The sequence below is a fragment of the Ochotona curzoniae genome, unplaced genomic scaffold (genome assembly GCF_017591425.1).
Source record: "Ochotona curzoniae isolate NIBS_2020 unplaced genomic scaffold, NIBS_Ocur_1.0 contig_3643, whole genome shotgun sequence".
NCBI lineage: Eukaryota > Metazoa > Chordata > Mammalia > Lagomorpha > Ochotonidae > Ochotona > Ochotona curzoniae.
In genome coordinates, this window is record NW_024465933.1 from 2,376,150 (window position 1) to 2,397,900 (window position 21,751).

A 21,751-nucleotide genomic window follows, 5' to 3' on the forward strand; every position below is an offset into this window, starting at 1 on the left:
AGTCATTTTAGAGGTGAGAGTCTGAATCGGGAAGCTTGCTTTGTGAGATAAGCAGCAAGGGGACTTCAGGAAATCATTCAAAACTTGACTTGTCCGAGTTGATCTTGACCTCTGTGTGTCTCTATTCCTTTTCTCAGGGCCCGAAGCTGTGCTGTTGCTCTGACAACTTCATCTGTTCTAGGAGGATAAGGCAGACCACAACCCCCAAAATGTCTCTGGAACATTCTGAAGGGTTTTGGTTCCCCTTCACAAGGTTTTCGGTGAAGACCTTGTATAGATCCAGCTGTGCGATCCAGCTGTGCAAGGGTTTCTAGGATTCCCAAATATCTAGTTCCATTAGCCTGAACTAATAGTGAGAAACCCATGGTCTTTCCCCACTGATAAACAAACCTGAGGACTTGAGGTAACAGGGGGTCCTGAGGACTTGGGTCCTGTAAGCCAGGATTAGACTCAACACAAGGACCCTTATAACGAACTGACTGGGAAGGCACGCGCAGCACCCTCACAACCCAGGGCATTTGGGTGTCAACTCATTGAACACCCACTGTCCTGTTTGCCCCGAAATCCGTATTGTGAGATTGGTTCACTTAATATAAATAAGTTGTGAGGCACAAAACACGTCTTCTTACTGCCCAAGTCGCTGCCAAAGCTGCCTGCCTGGATGCGGAAGATTCCATGAAGTGTCTTGGCAGCAGCCAGTGCCCGAGTGTTGGCCAAGGTGCTGAAGGGAAGCAGGGAGGAAAGGATGCTTCGCCTCGGAGGTCCCCTCCCCCCGCCTTGTGAAGGCATTGAGCTGATTCCTTTTGACAAGACACCCTAGGGGCTCCAATCCAATGCAATGTTAGAGAAAGGGGTGTGTGTGTGTGTGTGTGTGTGTGTGTGTGTGTGTGTGTGTATCTGCAATACACTGTTTTAACAAAAATTGTTGGGCTGCAAGTTCTTGGAGACTCCACTTAAAATTAAGGCACAAATTTTAAAAATCAGTGCTGTTTATTGCAACTGAATGATTTCCGTGTTCATTGCTAGTGATGTATTTCCACACTAGATCGTGGATTCTATAAAAGGGAACAGGCACGCAAGTTGCTGCACTGAAAATGGCCAGCCACAACTAAGACACAGTTCCGAAGGACAGCTGAAAAGTAATTCTGATTTTTCTACGCGTGTCTGGAGATGTCCGTGTTTTCTCCATACTGACCCTCTTAGAGGAATTTCTTTCATTAGCATTGTCCTTCCTGTCCTGTTCATGAAGATGTGGCAAGCGCAAGCCGCCCACGGCACAGCACTGGGCAATGGTCACTTCCCTGCTGTGTGGCTGCAGGGTGCAGCCAGCGGTGAGTGGGAGGGGAGGCACCCTGGCCACCAGCTCCCACTCTTGGGCATCCATCCGATGCCCCTTCCCTGCTGCCAGGCAATTTGCTTCCGCTCTGTGCAGCCTGCCCACCTCTGGCTCCAGAGAACAGCCCTCCTGGCTGTGGGAACTGGCTCGGGCTGCTTTTGGCTCCCTCTTGGTTGGTGACTGGCAAGAGTAACACTTTCTTTGACATTCTTAAAAGGAGCCGTTTAATTCCTAATGATATTTACTGGCAAAAAGAAAACGAAACACACAAGACCGATTCCGGTCCAGCACAGTGGGGCCAAGAGCGGGGCTGTCGAGCGCCGTTGTAACTGCCAGGAAGTGCCCACTCGCTTCTTTCCCACCGTTCTGAAGGTTTCTCCCCGCCATGGCTCTCCCAGAGTATGACGCTGGTGGAATTTATGAACATCTGGAGTGATGTAGACGTGGATACGATCTGGGGATCAGGCGCTGGCGGCCGCCCCAGGGACTTCCCGCGGAAATCACCCAGCACTTAGAAGGAGATTCAATGAAGGAAATCACCGTGCAGGGTGGCCGACGGGACAGCCCCGCAAAACGTCTTAGAAAAATTCCACAAATTACTGATCCTAATGGATCCGCCTGCCCTTCTACCTGTTCCCTCAGACCTCTCAGGAGCGCCCAGAAAGTGGTTTCTAGGCGCTTAACCCTGTAGTCGGACGCCGAGTATTTCCGCAACAGAGTTCAGGTGGAGACCCAGCTGAAGCCAAAGCTGCCGTTCCTGGGTCCTGTCCACCTCCCCACGCCAGGTGGGAGGGACGCGCAGCCCTGTGGCCCCAGGGGCGCGGTTCTTCAGCTGCCACCTGGGGTCACCGCCCCCACCCCATCACCCAGCGCCACCTTGTCTCGCAAGCGCCTTTTCACCTCGGCTCCAACCCAGGCACGTCCTCGCCCACGCCGCCTTGCAGCCGCCCACGCAGCTGCTCAGCTAAGCGTCCCGGGTCCCCGGCGCAGCCTTGGAACCGGCGGTGTAAGGGGAGGGGAGAGGAGGGCGCGGGCGAACCTCCGGGGCAGCCCCGCAGGCCGGGCTCGGGCCCCGGGCCGCACCAGCCGTCCCCGGCGCGCGTGGAGGCGCGGAAGACGCGCGGCACTCACCAGCTGCTGCTGCCGGCTGCTGACGGCCACGGCGGCGGCGGACGCGGCGCTGTGCCGGAGCTCGGCCGCCTGGCCAGGTCGCAGCAGGCTCCGGGTGAACCTGCGAGTCCGTTCTCCGGCCATCGCGGGCCGCGTCGACCCCGCCACCCCGGAGCGCGCGTCCCGGCGCTCTGCTCCGCGCCTGCCTTCTCTACCCACCCGCTGTTCAGGAAGCGGAACTCAGAGCCTTTCCCCCCCTCTTCCTCGCTCAACTCGCTAGAGGCGGGTTTTTCTCTCTTGCACCCCCCCCCCCACGCTCTTCCCACCCCCTTGCCTCCGCTTAAGCTCCGCCACGACTTTCCAAACTCCGCGCTCTTCTGGGCGCGCGCGCGCGCGTAGCCAACTCGGCGGGCGGCGGAGGCCCAGCGCCCGCACATCTGGACCACGAGCCGCGGCACGCGCGTGGGGCGGCTCCCGGCCGCGCCACGTACCAGGCGCAGCTGGCAGGGCCCGCTGTCCCTGGCGTTCAGGGTGCGGGTGGAGGCGTGGGCTCCCGGCGGGGCGTGCTGCTGGCCCTTACCCGGGTTTAGACCCCCTAAGGGCCGGTGGTGGGTGCGGGCAGAACGCGCATCTCTCCTTGGCCTTGGAGAGAGGGAGGAGGCCTGGTGCCTGTGGTTCCTTACAGTGGCCCAGCCAATGTTTTGACGTTTTCTTTACACTGCGCTAGGGATAAACATTTACATTCATTCACACCCTCATGCCATATTCCTTAAGTGCCTCCCGCATGTTCCTGACCCCTCTCAGGAACTAAAGGTCTGGAGAGGACTTTTTAAAAGCTGTGTGTGTCACTTTTTAGGGCTGAAGAAGAGAAGCAGCAAACAACAGAGGAATTACAAGTAAGTGCAAAGAGTTTTAGACAAATAGGAGGTAAGGTCCAGTAAGGCAGGGGACAGTGGAGGAAGAGACTTGAGGTCTTAGATTTCCCTGATGCTTTGGCGGAGGTGCTGTTTTTGGCTTACAGTGGTTTTCTAGCGCTCCCTGAAATATTCCGAATGTGATCACCCACAGTGACTTGCAGGGTGGTTCTTCTGCGCTCTGTGGAGCTGGGTGGGCCTTGTTCCCACCTCCATCCTGACCTGGAATGACAAATTTAAGAGGCCTGTGACAGGGCCCAGCGCCATGGCCTAGCAGCTAAAGTCCTCCCCTTGAATGCCCCAGGATCCCATATGGGCACCAGTTCTAATCCCAGCAGTCCCACTTCCCATCCAGCTCCCTGCTTGTGGCCTGGGAAAGCAGTTGAGGACGGCCCAAAGCTTTGGGACCCTGCACCCGTGTGGGATACCCGGAAGAAGTTCCTGGATCCTGGCTTCAGATCAGCACAGCACTGGCTGTTGTACTCACTTGGGGAGTGACTTATCGGACGTTAAGAGCTTCCTCTCTGTATATCTGACTTTGTAATAAAAATAAATAAATCTTTTTAAAAAGAGAGAGAGAGTCCTGGCACAGTCTCTCCAAATACTCTGGGATATTTCTTTTAACGATTTTTTAAAGTACCGTTGATCCTGACATTTTCTTAAAGTCAGTGAAATTTTTTAGCACAGGGCAAATTTGGATATATATTTTGTAAAAGATTTATTTATTTTTATTTGAAAGGCAGATAAGATTTACAGGGAGGAGGGACAGAAAGGAAGATCTTCTGTCTCCTGGTTCACTCTCCAAGTGGCCACAACAGCCAGAACTGAGCCAATCTGAAGCAAGGAGCCAGGAGCTTCTTCCAAATTTCCCACAGGGGTGCACAGTCCCAAGGCTTTGGACCATCCTCCACGGTTTTCCCAGGCCACAAGCAGGGAGCTGGATGGGAATTAGAGCAGCTGGGACACAAACTGGTAACCCTTTGCGGTCCTGGCGATTGGCTCTTGAGCCATGGTGTCAGGCCCAAGGATATAAAATTCTATAAACAATTGGTAAAACACACTTGAGATGGTTCTCCACTATCTGAGGTTAAATTACCTTGAAATACTGATGGCAACACCTTCTGGAAATCATAATGGGCAGACGCTCTGGAAGATCTACAGATGGCCATTATCTGAAACCTCATGTGAGTCCAAGGCATCCTACCTACCAAGGTGTTGTGGCTTGCCGGGAGGGGGCGATCCCTTGCAACCAGCCTCTAAACAGGTGCATCTTGTGGCTTTTTAGATGTGTATCCTCTTGAGATGATACATGGAGCACTTTGGGAGACTTAAGTTTGCTAAAAAGAAATGCCTTAATTTGGCATCTGGTTTCAGAATACTGCCTGGCACATAGTAGGAGCTCAATAAATATTGAATTGTGGATGATTTTTTCTAAGGGCACAGAGGAGGCTGATGCAAACATAGAATAAAGAGCCTGTGAGATAGAAAATTCAGAAGGGGAGAAAAAAGGGTCCTGGCAGGGAAGGCTGTGGAAACTGAAAATACACCATAGCACATCCGAAAGTGAGATGCTTGCTGAAGGAAAAGACCCAGTGCCACTCCCAACCCTGCTACAAAGATGACACGTCACCAAGAATCACTTGTACCTCCTTTATTGCCACTAACTTTACTTTGTCGAGCTTCGGGAAGTTTGCCCACGAAATTGTAGAAAAGGATTTCATGTCCAAAGGCCAAGAGAAGCCTCTGACACGCAGCTGGGTCCTGGGTGTTAAAAATCTGCTGCCACACAGCACAGTGAACTTTAAGGGCTGATCATATTGCAGAAGTTGAAAACCAGCTCCAGGTGCATATGGGCTTTGCTGAAGCTTCAGTGTTACTTCCATGTTAAGCAAATTACTTAAGCTCCTACATCTTGCTTTCTTCACCTGAAAATTGGGCACAATATTAGCTGTGTGGTTAAACTTGAAAGATTTGTGTAGGTTAGGGTAATGATCCTTTAAACCTGCCTAGAGAGGCGCACACCTGGTGCCACAGTTCTGATGCCTTGTGGGATGTTCACGTTCCACACTGGAGTGCCTGGCTTTGAGTCCCACTTCTGTCTGTCGTCCACTTTCCTCCTAATCCACACCAGAAAGCAGCAGGTGCTGGTGCAAGTACCCGCATCTGACTGAGTTCCTGCACTCTGGCTTCAGTTTGGAACAGCCCCTGCTGGTCTAGGTGTTTGGGGGACTGAACCAGCAGGTGGAATATCTGTGTGTCTCTCTGTCTGCCTTTCCAATGGACATGAGCAACTACTGTTATTACTAGATTTGTAACTGACATTAAGGAACAACCGACTTTCATGGTTCTCCTGAGAATCCCCTTGTGGTAAGCGGGATGGGAATTACCACTTCTTAGCTAAAACTGGGTATTAAGGGTCTTCCAAAGACTGTTTCCTCAAACAAGGCAGTCACTCTGCAATCTCATTAACAATAATAATAGTAATATGGGCTGGGTACCAGTGTGAGTTCTGGCAATTCCACTTCCAATCAAGTGCATTGCTAATAGCCTGGGGAGATGGTGGGTCTCCCACATTGGGAGACCCAGCTGAAGCTCCTGGCTGTGGATCGGCTCAGTTCCAGCCATTGTGGTCATTTGGGGAATGAACCAGTGGAAGGGAGTTCTGTCTCTCTCTGTCTCTCACTCCTTCTCTCTCTAACTCCAGCTTTCAAATAAAAATGAAAAAACTTAAAAATGTAATAACTCAACCTTTATATCACATGAAACCATTATTGTAAAATAATATTTAACAAGAGTGTATCATGCTATATTTTGGAACATAGTTTCATACATATTTCACTTGAATTCAATCTATTTTTTAGTTGTACTTCTTTTTATTATTATTTTATGATACAGTTGCACAAGTGGGATTGTTAACTCTACTTATCCTATATCGGACTGTCTAAAATCCTAGTTAGACCAGGATAGCGGCACCCCAAATCCACAGGAGAGAGCTCAGGAATCCATGACAGTGAATGTTGCTCAGTGACCTTAAACTGCGTGCGCTGTTGCTTCATGTTGTCTAATGCAGAGCACATGGGTTACAGCAAAGTTTTACCAAGTTCTAATGTACCGCTTCACTTTGGCTGACATGGCTAAAGCCTCCAAACACAAGGCAATGATGCCACTCAACAGACGTTGAAGGGATAGCACACCGTGGTAGAGCAGACTAGAGCTGAGCCCAGAGCCCTGCCTGCAAAACGTGAGTCAGAGGAAAGGGCGCGTGCTGACATGTAACTTACGCTAAGGGTAGATGAAGAGTACGTGGTGGGAGCAAGCTCTCAGACTATCTCAGCAATGTCACTGACATTTTAAATTTGTATGGCTCTTTTATAAGACTAAACAAATTTTGGATCCTATAATTTTGAGGTTTTTAGATCTTTTCAATAAAGACTTCTGTAGTGCCTGATGTGGTAGACTAGTGGCTAAAGTCCTTGCTTGCACTCACCAGGATTCCATATGGGTGCGCATTCTCATCCCGGTGGCTCCGCTTCCCATCCAGCTCCCTGCCTGTGGCCTGGGAAAGCAGTCGAGGACGGCCCAAAGGCTTGGGACCCTGCACCCACATGGGAGACCTGGAAGAAGCTCCTGGCTTCAGATTGGTTCAGCTCTGGTCATGGTTGCTGTTGCAGGGTGTAAATGAGATCACATTACGCAAATTGAGGGTTTATTAAGGAGTCTTTATTAAACAAGCTTGGTGACAACAGGGCCCACTAGAAATAGCAAATCACAAGTCCATATAATCAAAACTCCAAGAGGAACAAATGGTCATTACCCTGAAGTCCATCCATGAAACTGAAGAGCTATGTCCCAGCTTCCCCAGCATTGTAAGCTATCCTAAAAGACATGCAACAACAACCTGGGCACACTCACAAAGCTGCAGACCTTTACCTTTCCCTGGCTTCTCTGCCCACATTCCACTACTGCTAGGCCTCACCTCTGCTGGAACTCCTGACAGCACACAAAGTAGAAATACAAAGTAGGGGCCCGGCGCGGTGGCGCAAGTGGTTAAGTCCTCGCCTTGCACGCCCGGGATCCCATATGGGCGCCGGTTCTAATCCCAGCAGCCCCACTTCCCTTCCAGCTCCCTGCCTGTGGCCTGGGAGGGCAGTCGAGGACGGCCCAAAGCTTTGGGACCCTGCGCCCGCGTGGGGGACCCGGAAGAGGCTCCTGGCTCCGGACCGGCATGGTATCGGCCGTTGCGCCCACTTGGGGAGTGAATCATCGGACACGGAAGATCTTCCTCTCTCTCTCTCCTCTCTGTATATCCGCCTTTCCAATTAAAAAAAATTAATAAAAATAAATCTTTAAAAAAAAAAGAAATACAAAGTAATATAGCGTTACTATCTTTACTGTCCCACCCAAGCAGCAAACAGGGGGGTGAGGAATACAGACATACAGGGGCCATGCTCATGTCCTTGGAGTCTGTCCACGGAAAGCCAGAGAGCAAACAGGTCCTGAGGAGGCCAAGAGCTGAAGTGCCAGCGTCACAGAAGCACAGGGCTGAGAGAGAGTCCCTCCCTACCATGGGCCTTACGTGGGCCTGTGAGGGGAGTGCTTACACAACAATACAATCCTGCCCGCTCTCAGGTTCCAGGTGATGATAGATGAGCATCACAGGTGGGCAGGAGGGAACAGCTACTTGTTGTTGGTGGTGGTGGTGGTTGTGGGCTAGGGGAGCGGCATCCCTTCCTTCCTTCCTCCTTCCCTCCCTTCCTCCCTTCCTTCTTTCCTTTCTTTTTCCCACCCTGCCTTCTTTCCTTTCTCCCTCCCTCCCTCCCTTCCTTCTTTTTTTCCTTCCTTCCTTCTTTCTTTCCTTTTTCCCACCCTCCCTTCTTTCCTTTCTCCCTCCCTCCCTCCCTCCCTTCCTTCTTTCCTTTCTCCCACCCTCCTTCCTTTCTCCCCTATCTCCCTTTTTTTAAAAAATCTCAGATACTCTTCCTCTATTCAGAATCGTCATTATTTTTCTGCAGATGCACTAGCCCCGATTGCCTGCCCTGTTACACTTCCAAACCCTGTCGAAGCAGAAACAGGAAACTGTCAGTATGCCTTGTCTGTCATCCTGTTGCATGACTTTGTCCAGGAATGATGACACTCATGAGTAGGCAAAAGCACCAGGAATATTTTCATAGCATTCATCAGTGTAAAAGTGAAAGCTGAACTGAGTTCTACAAGGTGCATAGAGACATAAGGCATGTAGTTCAGATTTTGGTCCTCAGGGCTATCACTGATGACTCTGCCTTAGTGAATGTTGGGTGCCAGTGTGTCTTATGGTTCAACTCTTTAAAGCATGCCTGTTCTTAGAAATCTTGACTAGGATAACCACTATTTCATTTTATTTCAAAATCATTTATCCTAAAAGACAAATGAACCATAAAATATTGCCCCTGTTCATTGTAACAGAAATCTGAGAGCAAATCTAAATGCATGGAATTTGCAGAATTTTGTGAATTAAAAAGACAGGAAAAAATGTAGGATAGACCACAAGGTTCAAGCATTTTGCGATATTCTATTGAGCCCTCCTTCATGACTCTATTGAGCAAAAGTATCTGTCCTATTACTTTTGTTAATTATCATGGGAAGATAGAACTACAGAAGCAAATGATTGATCTTGGCAGTGTACTGCTCTTGGCATGAGCATATTAAAGTAACATTCTTTGGTGACTAAAGGCACAATGCTGTCTTATTCAAAAATTAAAGTATGAAAAATTTAAAACATCATGTAAGAAAAACACACAAGCACAATACTAAGAAAAATGTAAATAATCAAATTCACATCCAGTAGCTTTTCAGCTGATTACTTTCATGAAGCAGTATATCTTTCTTCACTTTGAAAAGGGAATATGAAAGAGCAGTAAGAATAACATGTGTGACAGGTGTGGTGTGAATAATGAGCTTCAGTGCTTGCTGGAGCGGAGGCATCTGATGAAGCTGAGTGCCATTCCGATGTTTTTGGACAACCATACTCAATTTCATATGTATTTGTTACTGTGCCTAAAAGACGTCTAACTCCTTGGAAAAAAAACTATGCTTCAGGTGATAGACTCTGAGTGTGATGTCAGGCAAGCTGAGGGCTACATTTACTTTTCTTCTCCAATGTGTTGATTACTCTAAACTTCAATTGTTTTCGTAGAAAATACACCTTGTTTTATATTTAAAAAAATTCCACACAATTGCTTCTTTTCATCTTAGAGAATTTGAAAAGACATTTTGTTTTTAATGTTTAAATTTTTAGTAATTATTCATCTTTAAATGTTGAATGGAAAATACCTTATCAAAGATCTTAAAGAAATTAGTCTGATTTTTAAAATTATTATTATTAAGTTTTCCAGGATTTTTTTTTTCGGTCTTCATATGTTGCATGGGAGAATTTGCTGCTTTGTCTTCTGGCCTATAATAACTCCAACAACACTGGGTTATCTGTGTACCAAGGTTAACTAGTTGTGAGATCTTATGTGGCAACTCTTGTAAGATTCTTTGTCAATTGTTTTGTTTGTAAGACTTCCTCATTTTTTAAATCTATGAATAATGCATATGCTAGTAAGAATATCACTAATTTTCTTAAGCTTAGAAACATTTGCCCAGAATTGCATGTGGTATTAAATTTTGTGTTTCCTTTACCATGTAGTCTTTTAAATTTCATGAAATTTATGATAAATTTATGATAAATTTCATGATGAATACTTCGGACAAGACTAGTAGGCACACAATTAGTCGCTATGACTCTCTCCCTAACTAAAGAGAATCATTTTAAATAAGTTGAGCATTTATTTTGAAAATTAAACATATTCTATGAAACATGCTGAGCTGAGTTTGCAATCTTATCAATCAATGCAAAGTCACATTTCTCCTATTGTCTCTCAAATAGCTTTCTTTGTAACTGATTTGATCCAAACAGATATTTTTTTTTATAAAATATACACTGAATTGGTTGTGATGTCTCTTAACTTTCTAGATTAAAATCATTCCCTTATATGTTTTTTTAACCCAGACTTGTTAAGGAGACTACATCAGTTGTATCACATTCTGTTTCCTTCTGATGGAATATAATTTACTTCAGAAGTCTTTCAAATCATTTTTAAAGCAGAGGTAAATCACTTTTCTCATTCTTAATCTTGAGATTTTTAAAAAAGATTTATTTTATTTTATCTTATTTGAAAGTCAGATATACAGAAAGGAGGAGAGACAGAGAGAAAGAGCTTCTGTCCGATGATTCACTCCCCAGTGAGTGCAGGGGCTGGTACTGTGCCAATCCGAAGCCAGGATCCAGAAGCTCTTCTGGGTCTCCCACGTGGGTGCAGGAACCCAAAGCATTGGGCCATCCTGGACTGCCTTCCCAGGCTCAAGCAGGGAGCTGGATGGGAAGTGAAGCTGCCAGGATTAGAACCGGCACCCATATGGGATCCCAGGGAGTTTAAGGGGGAGGACTTTAGCTGCTAGGCGCTGGGCCCGAGATTTTTTTTAATTCCTTTTTTTCCTTAACTGGATTTTCAAGATAGATCATCTTCTAATTGTTCTTTTCAAAGAAATGCTTTTGAATTAAGTGTTTGACTGTTCGTCTATTGTTTTCATGAAGAGGCTGAAAATCTCTGGGATCAATTGTAGAAGAAAAAATAATGTTGCTTAAAAATGGGGGAACTTCAGTCTTCAGGGGTCAGTGTCACAGTGCAGCAGCTCAAGGCACCGTGTGCAGTGCGGGCTACCCCAGCAACATCTTGCTCCTGTGCCTGGAAAGGCAGCGGAAGCCCATGGGGTAAACCTGGATGAGCCTCACACTACTAACCCTATCCTGGTCCAGCCCAGCCACTGGAGTCCCGCGTGAGCAAACCAGCTGAAGGAAAATTTCTCTGTGAATATGTTATGTCTCTCTCTTTCTCTCTCTCTCTCTTTCTCTCTCTCTCTCTCTCTCGGTGATTCCTGCTTTTGAATAAATAAAAATCTAATGCAAATGCAAAACTAAAATCCTTAGATCTTTATTATGGTGAAAGATATAATACAATGAACAAAAGATGCAGAAACATTAATAAATAAAATAAATATTAAAATGAATATGATTAAATGCAAAAGGAAAAACACACGCAGAAAAGGAATCTGGAGAGATACCAGAGGGTTGAATAAAGGAAAAAATATGCTAATTCTGATTAGAGGAAGGGAGGAGCTGCAGCCCTACAGACAGAAAGGAGTTTGTGGTGGAAATTCTACAGACGTGAGAGATGCCATGAGGCAGGGGGACAGTAAGATCACGCAGCAGTGAGCAGGGCACTGCCATGGGCTTCCGCAGCTGATAGCAAGAGGAGACTGTCTTCTTCGAGCAAAACACTCAGCAGTCAGAAAGGAGAAATGTACTCCTTTCTTTACTGGAAAAGCAGATTTGCATAGAGAAGAGTCAGAAAGGAAGATCTTTCATCTGCTGGTCCACTCCCCACATGGCTGCAATGGCTGGCACTGAGCCAATCTGAGGCTAGGAACCAGGAGATTCTTCCAGGTCTCCCACATGGGTGCAGGGTCCCAAGGCTTTAGGCCATCTTCCGCTGATGTCCCAGTCCATTAACAGGGAACTGTACAGTAAATGGAATGACTGGGGTAGGAATTGGTACGCTTAAGGGATGCTGGCACTTGCAGGTGGAGGATTAAATAATTGAGCCATCGCTGCAGCCCCTTCCCAAAGCTGCTACAGTACCACTGGGGGATTCTATCGGAGAGGTAAATCTGTAGACCCTATTAACTTTGAGTCTGGCCTGGAGAGTTGATGGGGGCCTGGGGTCCATGAAGGTCCATGTAGCATTCCCCTCTCCCACACTTTGTCAAGGCAACTGAACTGAACTTGGCAAGGTAGAGCACTGGCCGCCCTTTGGCAAGTTGCCGGCTCTGGGAGTGCTATGACTCCGTGGATGTGGGAGGCCTACGGGGCTAGAGTAGCTTCCCTGCTCCCTGTGGCTTTGGGAGGCTTGTATCCTGTGACTGCAAATTCTGTGACTCTCCAATAGGCTTAGCGATGTGGTGTAGCTGGGTCTTTGAGTAGTCACCGTGTCTGAAGTCAGAGACTCAGAGTTCTACCCTGCGGCCGAGGAGCACATAGATGCTTTGAGTGACTGGTGTGGTTGAGGCGCCCTGGTCCTGTGGACTCATGTTAGGTCCTGGACTCACCTGGACGGAGGAGCCAATGCCTGCTTTACCTCATCTGTAAATCAACTCAAAATGGATCAAGCGTCCTCATCTATTACCTGATATCATCAAAATTGAAGAGAAATGGTAAGACATGGTATTAGGCAATGGACATCTTGGAAAAGACCCTAGAAGCACAGGCAATAAAAGCAAAGATGGACAAATGGGATTATATCAGGCTAAGAAGCTTCTGCACAGCAAAGGAAATGCTGAGCAAAGTGAAAGGCAGCTGATGTGTGGGGAGAAAGTATTGGTCAATTATGCAACTGATAAAGGGTTCATATCAAAGATATCTAAATAGCTCAAAAAAGCTGAAGATCACCAAGATGATCCAGGAAAGAAATGGACAAAGCCATGAACAGGCATTTTCAAAGAATGAAATGCAAATGGCCAACAAAGCATGTGAAAAAATTTCTCAGGATCATTAGCCAGAAAGAAAATGTGAACAAGCAGAGGCTTCCCTCCCCTAGTTACGATGGCTATCACCCCAAAACAGGAGCCAATAGATGGTGGTCTATCACCCCAAAACAGGAGCCAGTAGATGGTGGTCTATCACCCCAAAACAGGACCCAGTAGATGGTGGTCTATCACTCCAAAACAGGACCCAGTAGATTGTGGTCTATCACCCCAAAACAGGAGCCAATAGATGGTGGTCTATCACCCCAAAACAGGAGCCAATAGATTGTGGTCTATCACCCCAAAACAGGACCCAGTAGATTGTGGTCTATCACCCCAAAACAGGAGCCAATAGATGGTGGTCTATCACCCCAAAACAGGACCCAGTAGATGGTGGTCTATCACCCCAAAACAGGAGCCAATAGATTGTGGTCTATCACCCCAAAACAGGACCCAGTAGATGGTGGTCTATCGCCCCAAACAGGAGCCAGCAGATGGTGGTTGAGGCGCAGGGGAAAGGTACAGTGCCGCATTGTGACCGGGACTGGGAGGAAGCATAGCCACCATGCAGAGTCATCGGGGATTTTAAAACACAATTACTCCATGACTCAGCAAACTTGAACCTGGAAATTTGCCTACATTAAACAGAATCAGCATATGAAATGTTATCTTATACACCCATGTTTATCGCAGCTCACTTCAAAATATCTGGGCTATGGAATTAACCCAAATGCCAATTATTTGATGGAATAAATAAAATTATATATGTGTGTATATATATTTACACATTTTGGAATACTACTCGGCCATAAAAATAATGGAATCCTTTAACAAAATGGATGCAATTGGAAAGCATTGTTAACAAAATAAGCCTCTCTCTTCCTTCCTTCCTTTCTCTCTCTCTCGCTAACTCTGACTTTTAAAATAAATAAATGAAGTTCTTTTTTTTTAAAGTAATTAGAAAAGAAAAGGAAATGAAAGATGTCCAATTTAGAAGGGAGGGAGTCCAATTAGCCATGTTTATATAGATGACATGATTTTGGACATGGAAAAACTACTCACTCCACTACTGAGTTATTAGAACTGCTGTACTAATTCAATAAAGTTGCAAAATCAATGCTGCAGAAACTTACAGGATTTTTATACCACAATCGTGATATTGCTTAAGGCAACTGGATAAAGAAATTCCATTTGAAATATCTGTAAAAATTAAATATTTAGGAATAGACTTTACCAAAGTAGGGACAGATGACTACAACTTCAACATTTTTGTTTTAAATAAAAAGAAAGCAGGAAGAGGGAAAAATTATTTTTACTTATGATTATTAAAGCTTCGTTCATTTTTATTGGAAAGGCAAATCAGATTTACAGAGAGGAGAGACAGTGAGAAAGATTTTCAATCTGCTTGTTCACTCTTCAAGTGGCCACAATGGAAGAGCTGAACCAGTTCAAAACCAGGAGTCAGGAGGTTCCTCCAGGTCACCCATGAGGGTGTAGGGTCCTAAGATTTTGGACCATCCACAAGCAATTAGTTGGATGGGAAATGGAGCACCTGGGACATGTACCGGCACCCATATGGGATCTGGGCTTGCTGGGGGGAAGATAAACATTTGAGCCATTGCACAAGTCTCCTTATTCTTTATTTTTAAAATTTATTCATTTTTATTGGAAAGGCAGATTTTTGCAGAGAGAATGAGAGACAGAGAAAGATGGGTAGAAGATAGTTGGAGAAAAATGTATTTTTAGAAGATTGAATGAATGTAAAGAAAGTCTTATTTCCGGGAAATATTTGTTTTAAAAACCCTATTTTGGTTGTCACATGCCTCAGTTAGACTAGTGGTTTTCACGAGAAGTCACCCATTTCCTGTGCATGCACTTACTTGCAGTTGCATTTGCTGTGGTAAAAAGAAGTGAAACAGAAATACTGCGACCTTGCCTGAAGCTGTCTTTGAAGGCGGCTACAGCAGGGAAGCACAGCACTGCACACTGTGCCTCTCTGAAGCCCAAAACCAAAGTGGCAAATCGGTTGGTCTTAGGGGTGTCTATTCACACGGAAGCCAGTGGGTATTTGCTCTTCTCAACACACTCATTAGAAATTGTTAATACAACTAGATTAGGCCTGTTCATAGTTCTAGCTCCTTGCAATTGCTCTTGTGTAGGCTTTAAAGTGTGTTCCTTGCCTGAGCTAATCACGAATATTGTCCCCTTTCTCCGTATTTATCTGCTAGAGGGACAGGAAAAAGTAGATTAGCTAATTTTACACTGATCTTAAAAGCAATAGGAGAGTTGTTATGGAGCAAGTCTAAACATCCTAATCAAGTCAAAGGGGTTTTGTGGTTCTGTAAAGGGTGCAATTAGTCCAGGCACAGCTCTCCAAGCTCAAGGGGACTTGGTAACTTTCTTCCATAAGGCTGCTCTCTTAAAGAAATGCCTGGATTGGAGCTACCTAATGGCATCTGTGTATGATGCTTGAAGTTTAGTAAACTATTTCACAGAGACCTCAGGACTGCAATGTCCTGTTCTAGCATCTGCTTCAGCATTTATCCAAGCGACATGGACCAGTCTGATTAGGTTTACTTGCGATGGCCAGTGGTTAGTGTGTAAGTCTGTTCACTAAGTTTCATTCAACTACATAGTATGTCTGTACATATAGTATAGAGGAGTCTGTTTTGTGCAGGAATAGAGTTCTGGTGTCTGGGCTATGAATCTGCTGATAAGAACTGTTGGATAGGGGGTCCGTGCATTAGCCAGCTTAACTGACTAATTCTCCACCTTCAAGTGCTTGCCATCCTGGCTCTGGCTTCAGATTAGCTCAGCTCCAACCACAGCAGCCATTTGCGGAGTGAGTGAGAGGATGGAAGATCTCACTGTTTGTCTGACCTTCTCTCTATAAAAGTCTGCCTTCCCAATAAAAACAAATAATTTTTTAAGAATTGGTATATATAAATGAATCTAGGCATTTCAAAGGCTCTGAAAACTACAAATGATTTAACAATTATTCAAGTCACTGTTGCCACTTTTCCTATCCTTTGTTTCTTGTGAATGGTATTGTGGTTTATAGAAGAACAAGTAAAAACTCAGAGCCTAAGCGTTGCATATTAGATCAACCGGATACAAGGGTGCATGACATCAAAAGCAGGAATGCTATCAATATACAGAGCTCAATGATTATCCTGTTGCACACCGATGACAAAAAGCAGGAAACCTCAGGTCTACAGAATGTCTAAGTGTTGCACAAGTGTACCCCAGAGCCACTGATACTACAGTCTGACCCCCTGGCCCAAGGTGGGGACAGGGAGAGATGTCACATCTGGAATTACATTTCCCCTGTTTTTATTTTGTTTTGTTTTTTACTCCTATTTTAACAATCAGACCAGAAGCATCTTTATTTGATTGTCTTTTTTCTTTCCTAATCTACCAAATGTCCCTGCTACATGATCAAATATTTTCAGTGTATTTTACATACAATTATTGTTCACTTGCCTTTTCTCCCAATAACTATTATTCATCATTAAGCCCTTACAATATGGAATATATTTTACCAGAAACTTTAATTACGTTGTGTGGAAGTCTTGAAAGACCCATTAAATTACATATGACGATTTCTGTCTGCATGAAGAGAACTGGAGGGCGGAGCAGTGCAGTCACTGGATCATTGTCCCGCACCCCGACATCCGCGGAGTGGATGAGGCACTGCACACAGGAGGCATCAATCCCCAAGCCTTATCCACGTCACACCGATAGCGCCTGAGGCAGGGGTGGATGCTACACTGCCTCATCTCCCCTGCTCTCCTAACCTGCAAGCTTGGCAAGCTGATCTACGTTTCTCAAGATGCTTGAGTTTAGGTTTCTGTAGAAGACAGAGGTGTGCCAGTTATAAGCTTTGGCGTGGGACTCCGAAAGCGGAGGAAAGCCATCCAACTCGTTCGCCACGGAGCGAGGTTGGAAGGGATGTGGCGTGTTCGAGAAGCAGCTGTGGGGACTCAAGATCCAGGGTGCAACAGTGACATTTAAGTGTCAGCTGTGACGTCAGCTGTGGTAGCAGCTACGGAAGTTTCCGCCTTCTGAATCAGAGTTGTGACGTGTGTCTCGGGACTCAGTGGTTCAGGCACAGCCCTTAAAATGGGGCTTAACTTGGTATTTCTGTCTGCTTGTGAAACCAGATTCCTGTGTTAAATTCCTCTTGGCTTAAAATACGTAGAGTGTTAAAATGGCTTTTAAGACATCTATTGTCATATTAGAAGCCAGTATATGAATCTGTGGGCTCAAAAACTGATGGCTTGTTATTCACTGTAAATTTGACTTCTGGCTGAAGTCAGCTGAGCAGGTCTGCCTCACGCGGTTGGCTGGGAAAAACTGTGCCCCTGTTGACTTAGGAGCGCTGCAGAGCTAAGACATGAAAGAGCACTTCACACACCTGGTGAAGTTCTTTTCCTGCATTTCCTGTGGCCTCTCTTCCGGTGTGGTCTTTCACCACTCAGTAATTTACTCTGAACTTAATTAGATAGCAGCTTGTTCTTAAGAGGGTTGCAGGTGAAAGCTCAAGTCCGGGCCTCGAACTGGTAGATTGTCTGTTGCTCAAAGGAAGCCGTAATGCCCACCCAGACCGCGACGGGGAGGCGTGCCTACACGCAGGACCAGAAGATGGCGAGCACCGAGAGCAACCCACGTTGGAAACAAAGGACATGTATCTAGACAGAAAATAGTGCGAAAGGCCGAGGAAAAGGTTGAGGTCAGCACGCAGAGGAGGAGTTCAGGTTCGAGACAGTCTGACCACACATGGTATTTTTCCCATTATAAATATGCATGATGAATTTCGCCATCCATTTCTATAACAGGAGTTGCTAAGTGTGTAACATCCTCGGTAATCATTTGAGGTGCTTTCTATAATACATATAGATAAAATGTCTTTGAAAATATAGGCCTGCACAACAAATGAACAATGAAAGAAACCATTATTAAATACTTCTATTCATTTAATAAAATAAAAGTGCTGGAAACTGGCGTGCTGATCTTTATGTCATATGATGTTATGCAGATAATGTGTGTATATGTCTGATTGTTTAGTGATCAGTGAATAAACATAGTATTTTACATAGTGTATTAAGATTGGTGTATTGTTGGGCCCGATGCAAAGCCTAGCGGTCCTGACCTTCACCGCACCAGGATCCAACATAGGCACCAGTTCTAACCCTGGCAGTCCACTTCCCATCCAGCTCCCTACTTGTGGCCTGGGAAAGCAGTCAAGGATGGCCCAAAGCCTTGAGGCCTTGCACCTGTGTGGGAGACCCGGAAGAAACTCTGGGCTCCTGGCTTGGGACTGGCTCAGCTCTAGGCATTGCAACCACTTGGGGAGTGAATCATCGAATAGAGGATCTTCCTCTCTGTCTCTCCTCCTCTCTGTATATCTGATTTTCCAATATACTTACATATATATGGAGTATATATATATAGGAAGTATATGTACATACATATATAAAGTATATATGTGAAAAATAAAAGAAACCATATAATTGAGTTCTGGTCGCATTTATAGCAAGTGGTGTCGAAGGAGAATTAGGCTTTTGGAGAGTGTTTATACTGGAATCTGGGTTGGCCCCCAAGAGAAATGGGGTTGATCTCTATATTTTGTTCAGGTTCCTGAGACTTGGAAATTGCATCTATTCCATATTTGGGATAAGCAGAGTTGTCATTCGACTGCGAAAGTCACAGACCACTGCTCCTGACTCTCAGGATTCCATCATTTCTGCATGAGAGCGAGTACTGCAGACTTTAAATTGAGGTAAAAAACCAAGTGTGGTTTCGATATTTAAGAATGTCCATTACACATAAAATGGTTTCTAAAATTGAATTCACGTTTGTCATTGTCAAGAACCACAGAACAGAAAATGTTCTTTGGAAAAATGAGTTCTGGGCCATTATGTCTTCACATCCGGTTGAATCCAGCTTTCACGTAAGTCTTCGAATACTTATGGAGACATGTCACAGACGCTTGATCACCTCTCTGTGGTTCAGTTTACACACTGATACTCCGATTTTAAAATAAGTGATGTTTACAGCTGTACTAATGCACCTCTGTCCAAACATGAGAATAGGGACTTCCTCGGGCCACAGCCACTGGGTGAGTCCTGAAGAGCAGGGTGGCTATTCCGACGCACGGCAGAACCATGCTTCCAGAAGGATTTCAAAGCTTTCATTTCCATATAGGCACTGGATTCCAGCGGCTGATGTACCACCAACCGAGTATGCTTTCCAGCTCAAACTGAAGCAATGCACCATTTGTTTTCCTTCATTTTAGGAGCTCCAACGTGCAAAGTCAGCCTCTTGGGCCAAAGTCAGGATGTAGTCACAGCCACCCTCCCTTGACTTGGCCCATTTCTAGCCTGCATTTGTGGTGTGGCTTTGTGTCTCCTTTTCCATGTCAAAGCCACTGACAGCGTCGTCAGTTTTCTTTCTTCCATCATGGCATCGTCTCTTTGTCTGCTGTGTCTGCAGTCTCTGCTTCCGTCTTGAGAACTTGGGTTGACACTTAGAAACCTCCCAGATAAAACCATGATCTTCTCCCCATCACACAATCTCAAAATTTATTCAAGTCTACAAAACACAGTTTTTGTCACAAAAGGAAGCATTAATAGTTTCTGCTATAAATATCGTTTGCAAGGAAGGGTACATTTTTTAGTCTACCACACTATCTATTTCCTTTCACGCATCATGCTTGCTGCTTGTGGACCATCTAATGCGTGGATTTAACTGTGTGTAATATATTCACGAGAACATTCCTAAATATATTGTTTTGTGGGTTTTTTTGTCACATAAATAGTAGTGAAAGTCACTAATTATGTTGTCACTCATAAAATAGCCCCAGCAGGTGTAACTTTTATGAGTTTTCTGTAACGCTGTAGCCACACACAGCTCCGTTTTCTTCTCCATTTGAGGATTTAACCCTATTGTGCAATGGTGAGTTATGTTTATCTTTTGCTTAAGAGTATTTGAATAGCCATTAAAAATGAAGGGGAAAGGACAGAGCTGGCGTTGTGGTGCAGTGAGTTAAGCCACTGTCTGAGATATTGGCATTTTCTTTGTGTGCTGCTTTGAGCCCAGCTGTTCTCCATTTCAGAACCAGTTCCCTGCCATGCACCTGAGAAAGCAGAGGATGGTCCAGGTGCTTGGGTCCCTGCCACCACGTGGGAGATGCAAACACAGAGGGAGGTATAGGCTCCTGGCTTCATCTTGCCTCAGCTCTGGTTATCGTGGGGCCTTTCAAATAAACACAACCCATCTTTAAAAAAAAATGAAGGGAAATGTTAAAATATTTATGAAACTGATGATACAATTATCTCCTTTTAAAAAGAAGATTGGTTTACTTATTTATTTTTATTGGAAAGTCAGATTGAAAGAAAGATCTTACAGCCATTGGTTCACTCTCCAAATGGTTGCAACTGCTGGAGCTGAGATGATCCGAAGCCGAGAGCCTGGAGCTTCTTCCGGGTATCCCACATGGGTGCAAGATCCCAAGGCGTTGGGCCATCTTCCACTGCTTTTTTTCGGCCTATTAGCAGGGAGCTGAATGGGAAGTTGGACAGCTGGGACATGAACCAATGTCCATATGAGATGCCAGTGATTGTAGATGGGTTATTAGCCAACAGGGCCATTGTGTGGCCCCTATCTTCAAATCCTAAAGAATTATGTCTTTTTTGGGAGAGTGGGGGATATTTTTGTTGTTTCTCATAAAAACAGCTAGAATAAAATTATTATCCAGGAATAAGTTTACACAGAGCAACAAAGCCACATTTTCTTACTTTTGTACCTAATAAGAAAACTGAATTAATCTCCAAGTTTTTCCTCTATATGACATGTATCAATTGAGATGCATTAAGTTTAAGGTGCAAAAAATGTAACTCAAACTTACAAAAATAATGAAGAGCGTTTTTGTTGTTATTTTTTATAATAAGATGAAGGTCCTTGTGTAGAAGTTTCCAAATTATTTGAACTTAGTGATTTTATGATATTATTGCTGATCCAGCAACATCCTTCCCTTTAAAACAATGACTGGAATTATCTAGAACCACAGCATTGGAGATTTGTAAAACTGTTGATTCCCTGCTGCTTGGACTCAGGGATTGGATCCTAAAAATTCTTATAGAAATTGTAATGTAACAGTTTTCCTGCTTTCCAAATATCTCAGAAAATCAAACAAATAAAAGTGGGAAATGACAAAACCGACCATTTTTGTGGAAGATGACTTTGATTTTAATCCTCTCATCTATGCATCAGCACTGGCTGAGGGACTTAAAAGGAGCTGTGATTATAGTATTACAATCACTATATGGTCCATGATCTTTCTGTGCCTTATTGTCTGGAATTCTAACCAGGACAGAAGCTCAGCTACTTATTAAATGTGTGAAGTCCTTGAGAAGGCGACTTCATCTTCCTATTTCAAGATCCCTCCCACTCCCATTTGTTACAGGAAAGGTCAATCTTGGAGCTTTGTTTAAGCAACATTAAGTCTATGAAAATCCATAGCCTAATGCTTTATCTGTAAGTGTAATTTTTAATCCTGAAATTCTGCAGTGTTATGGATTTCCTTAGTATCTGATTGTTAGCTAAACCCTGTGTCTTTCCCATTGATTTCATTCCATGTGGAGAAGGGTCACAACAAACATGAAATACACAACATGACGGTGTGGCGCAAGGGCCAGGACATCATTGCATCGCCTACTGACTGGCTGGCTAATGTGGAAGGACTTGAAGAAGCAAAGCTGCCGGGAAACGTTTATATTATAGGCAGGAA

At 44.9% G+C, this 21,751-nt stretch overlaps 1 protein-coding gene across 4 annotated transcripts in view; it reads right to left on the reverse strand.

Annotated features, from left to right (window-relative positions):
* DOCK10 (dedicator of cytokinesis 10) overlaps nucleotides 1-2,681 on the reverse strand; it is a 246,269-nt gene extending 243,588 nt beyond the window's left edge. For 3 of the 4 annotated variants that reach the window (XM_040982814.1, XM_040982818.1, XM_040982819.1), the window contains exon 1: nucleotides 2,468-2,669. In XM_040982814.1, the coding sequence (XP_040838748.1) occupies nucleotides 2,468-2,590 (123 nt within the window). In that variant the 5' untranslated portion in view covers nucleotides 2,591-2,669. Of the gene's footprint in view, nucleotides 1-2,467 lie in introns of all 4 variants that reach the window. The other variant, XM_040982815.1, reaches the window with a different exon arrangement.
* Between the last annotated feature and the right edge of the window lie 19,070 nt (nucleotides 2,682-21,751).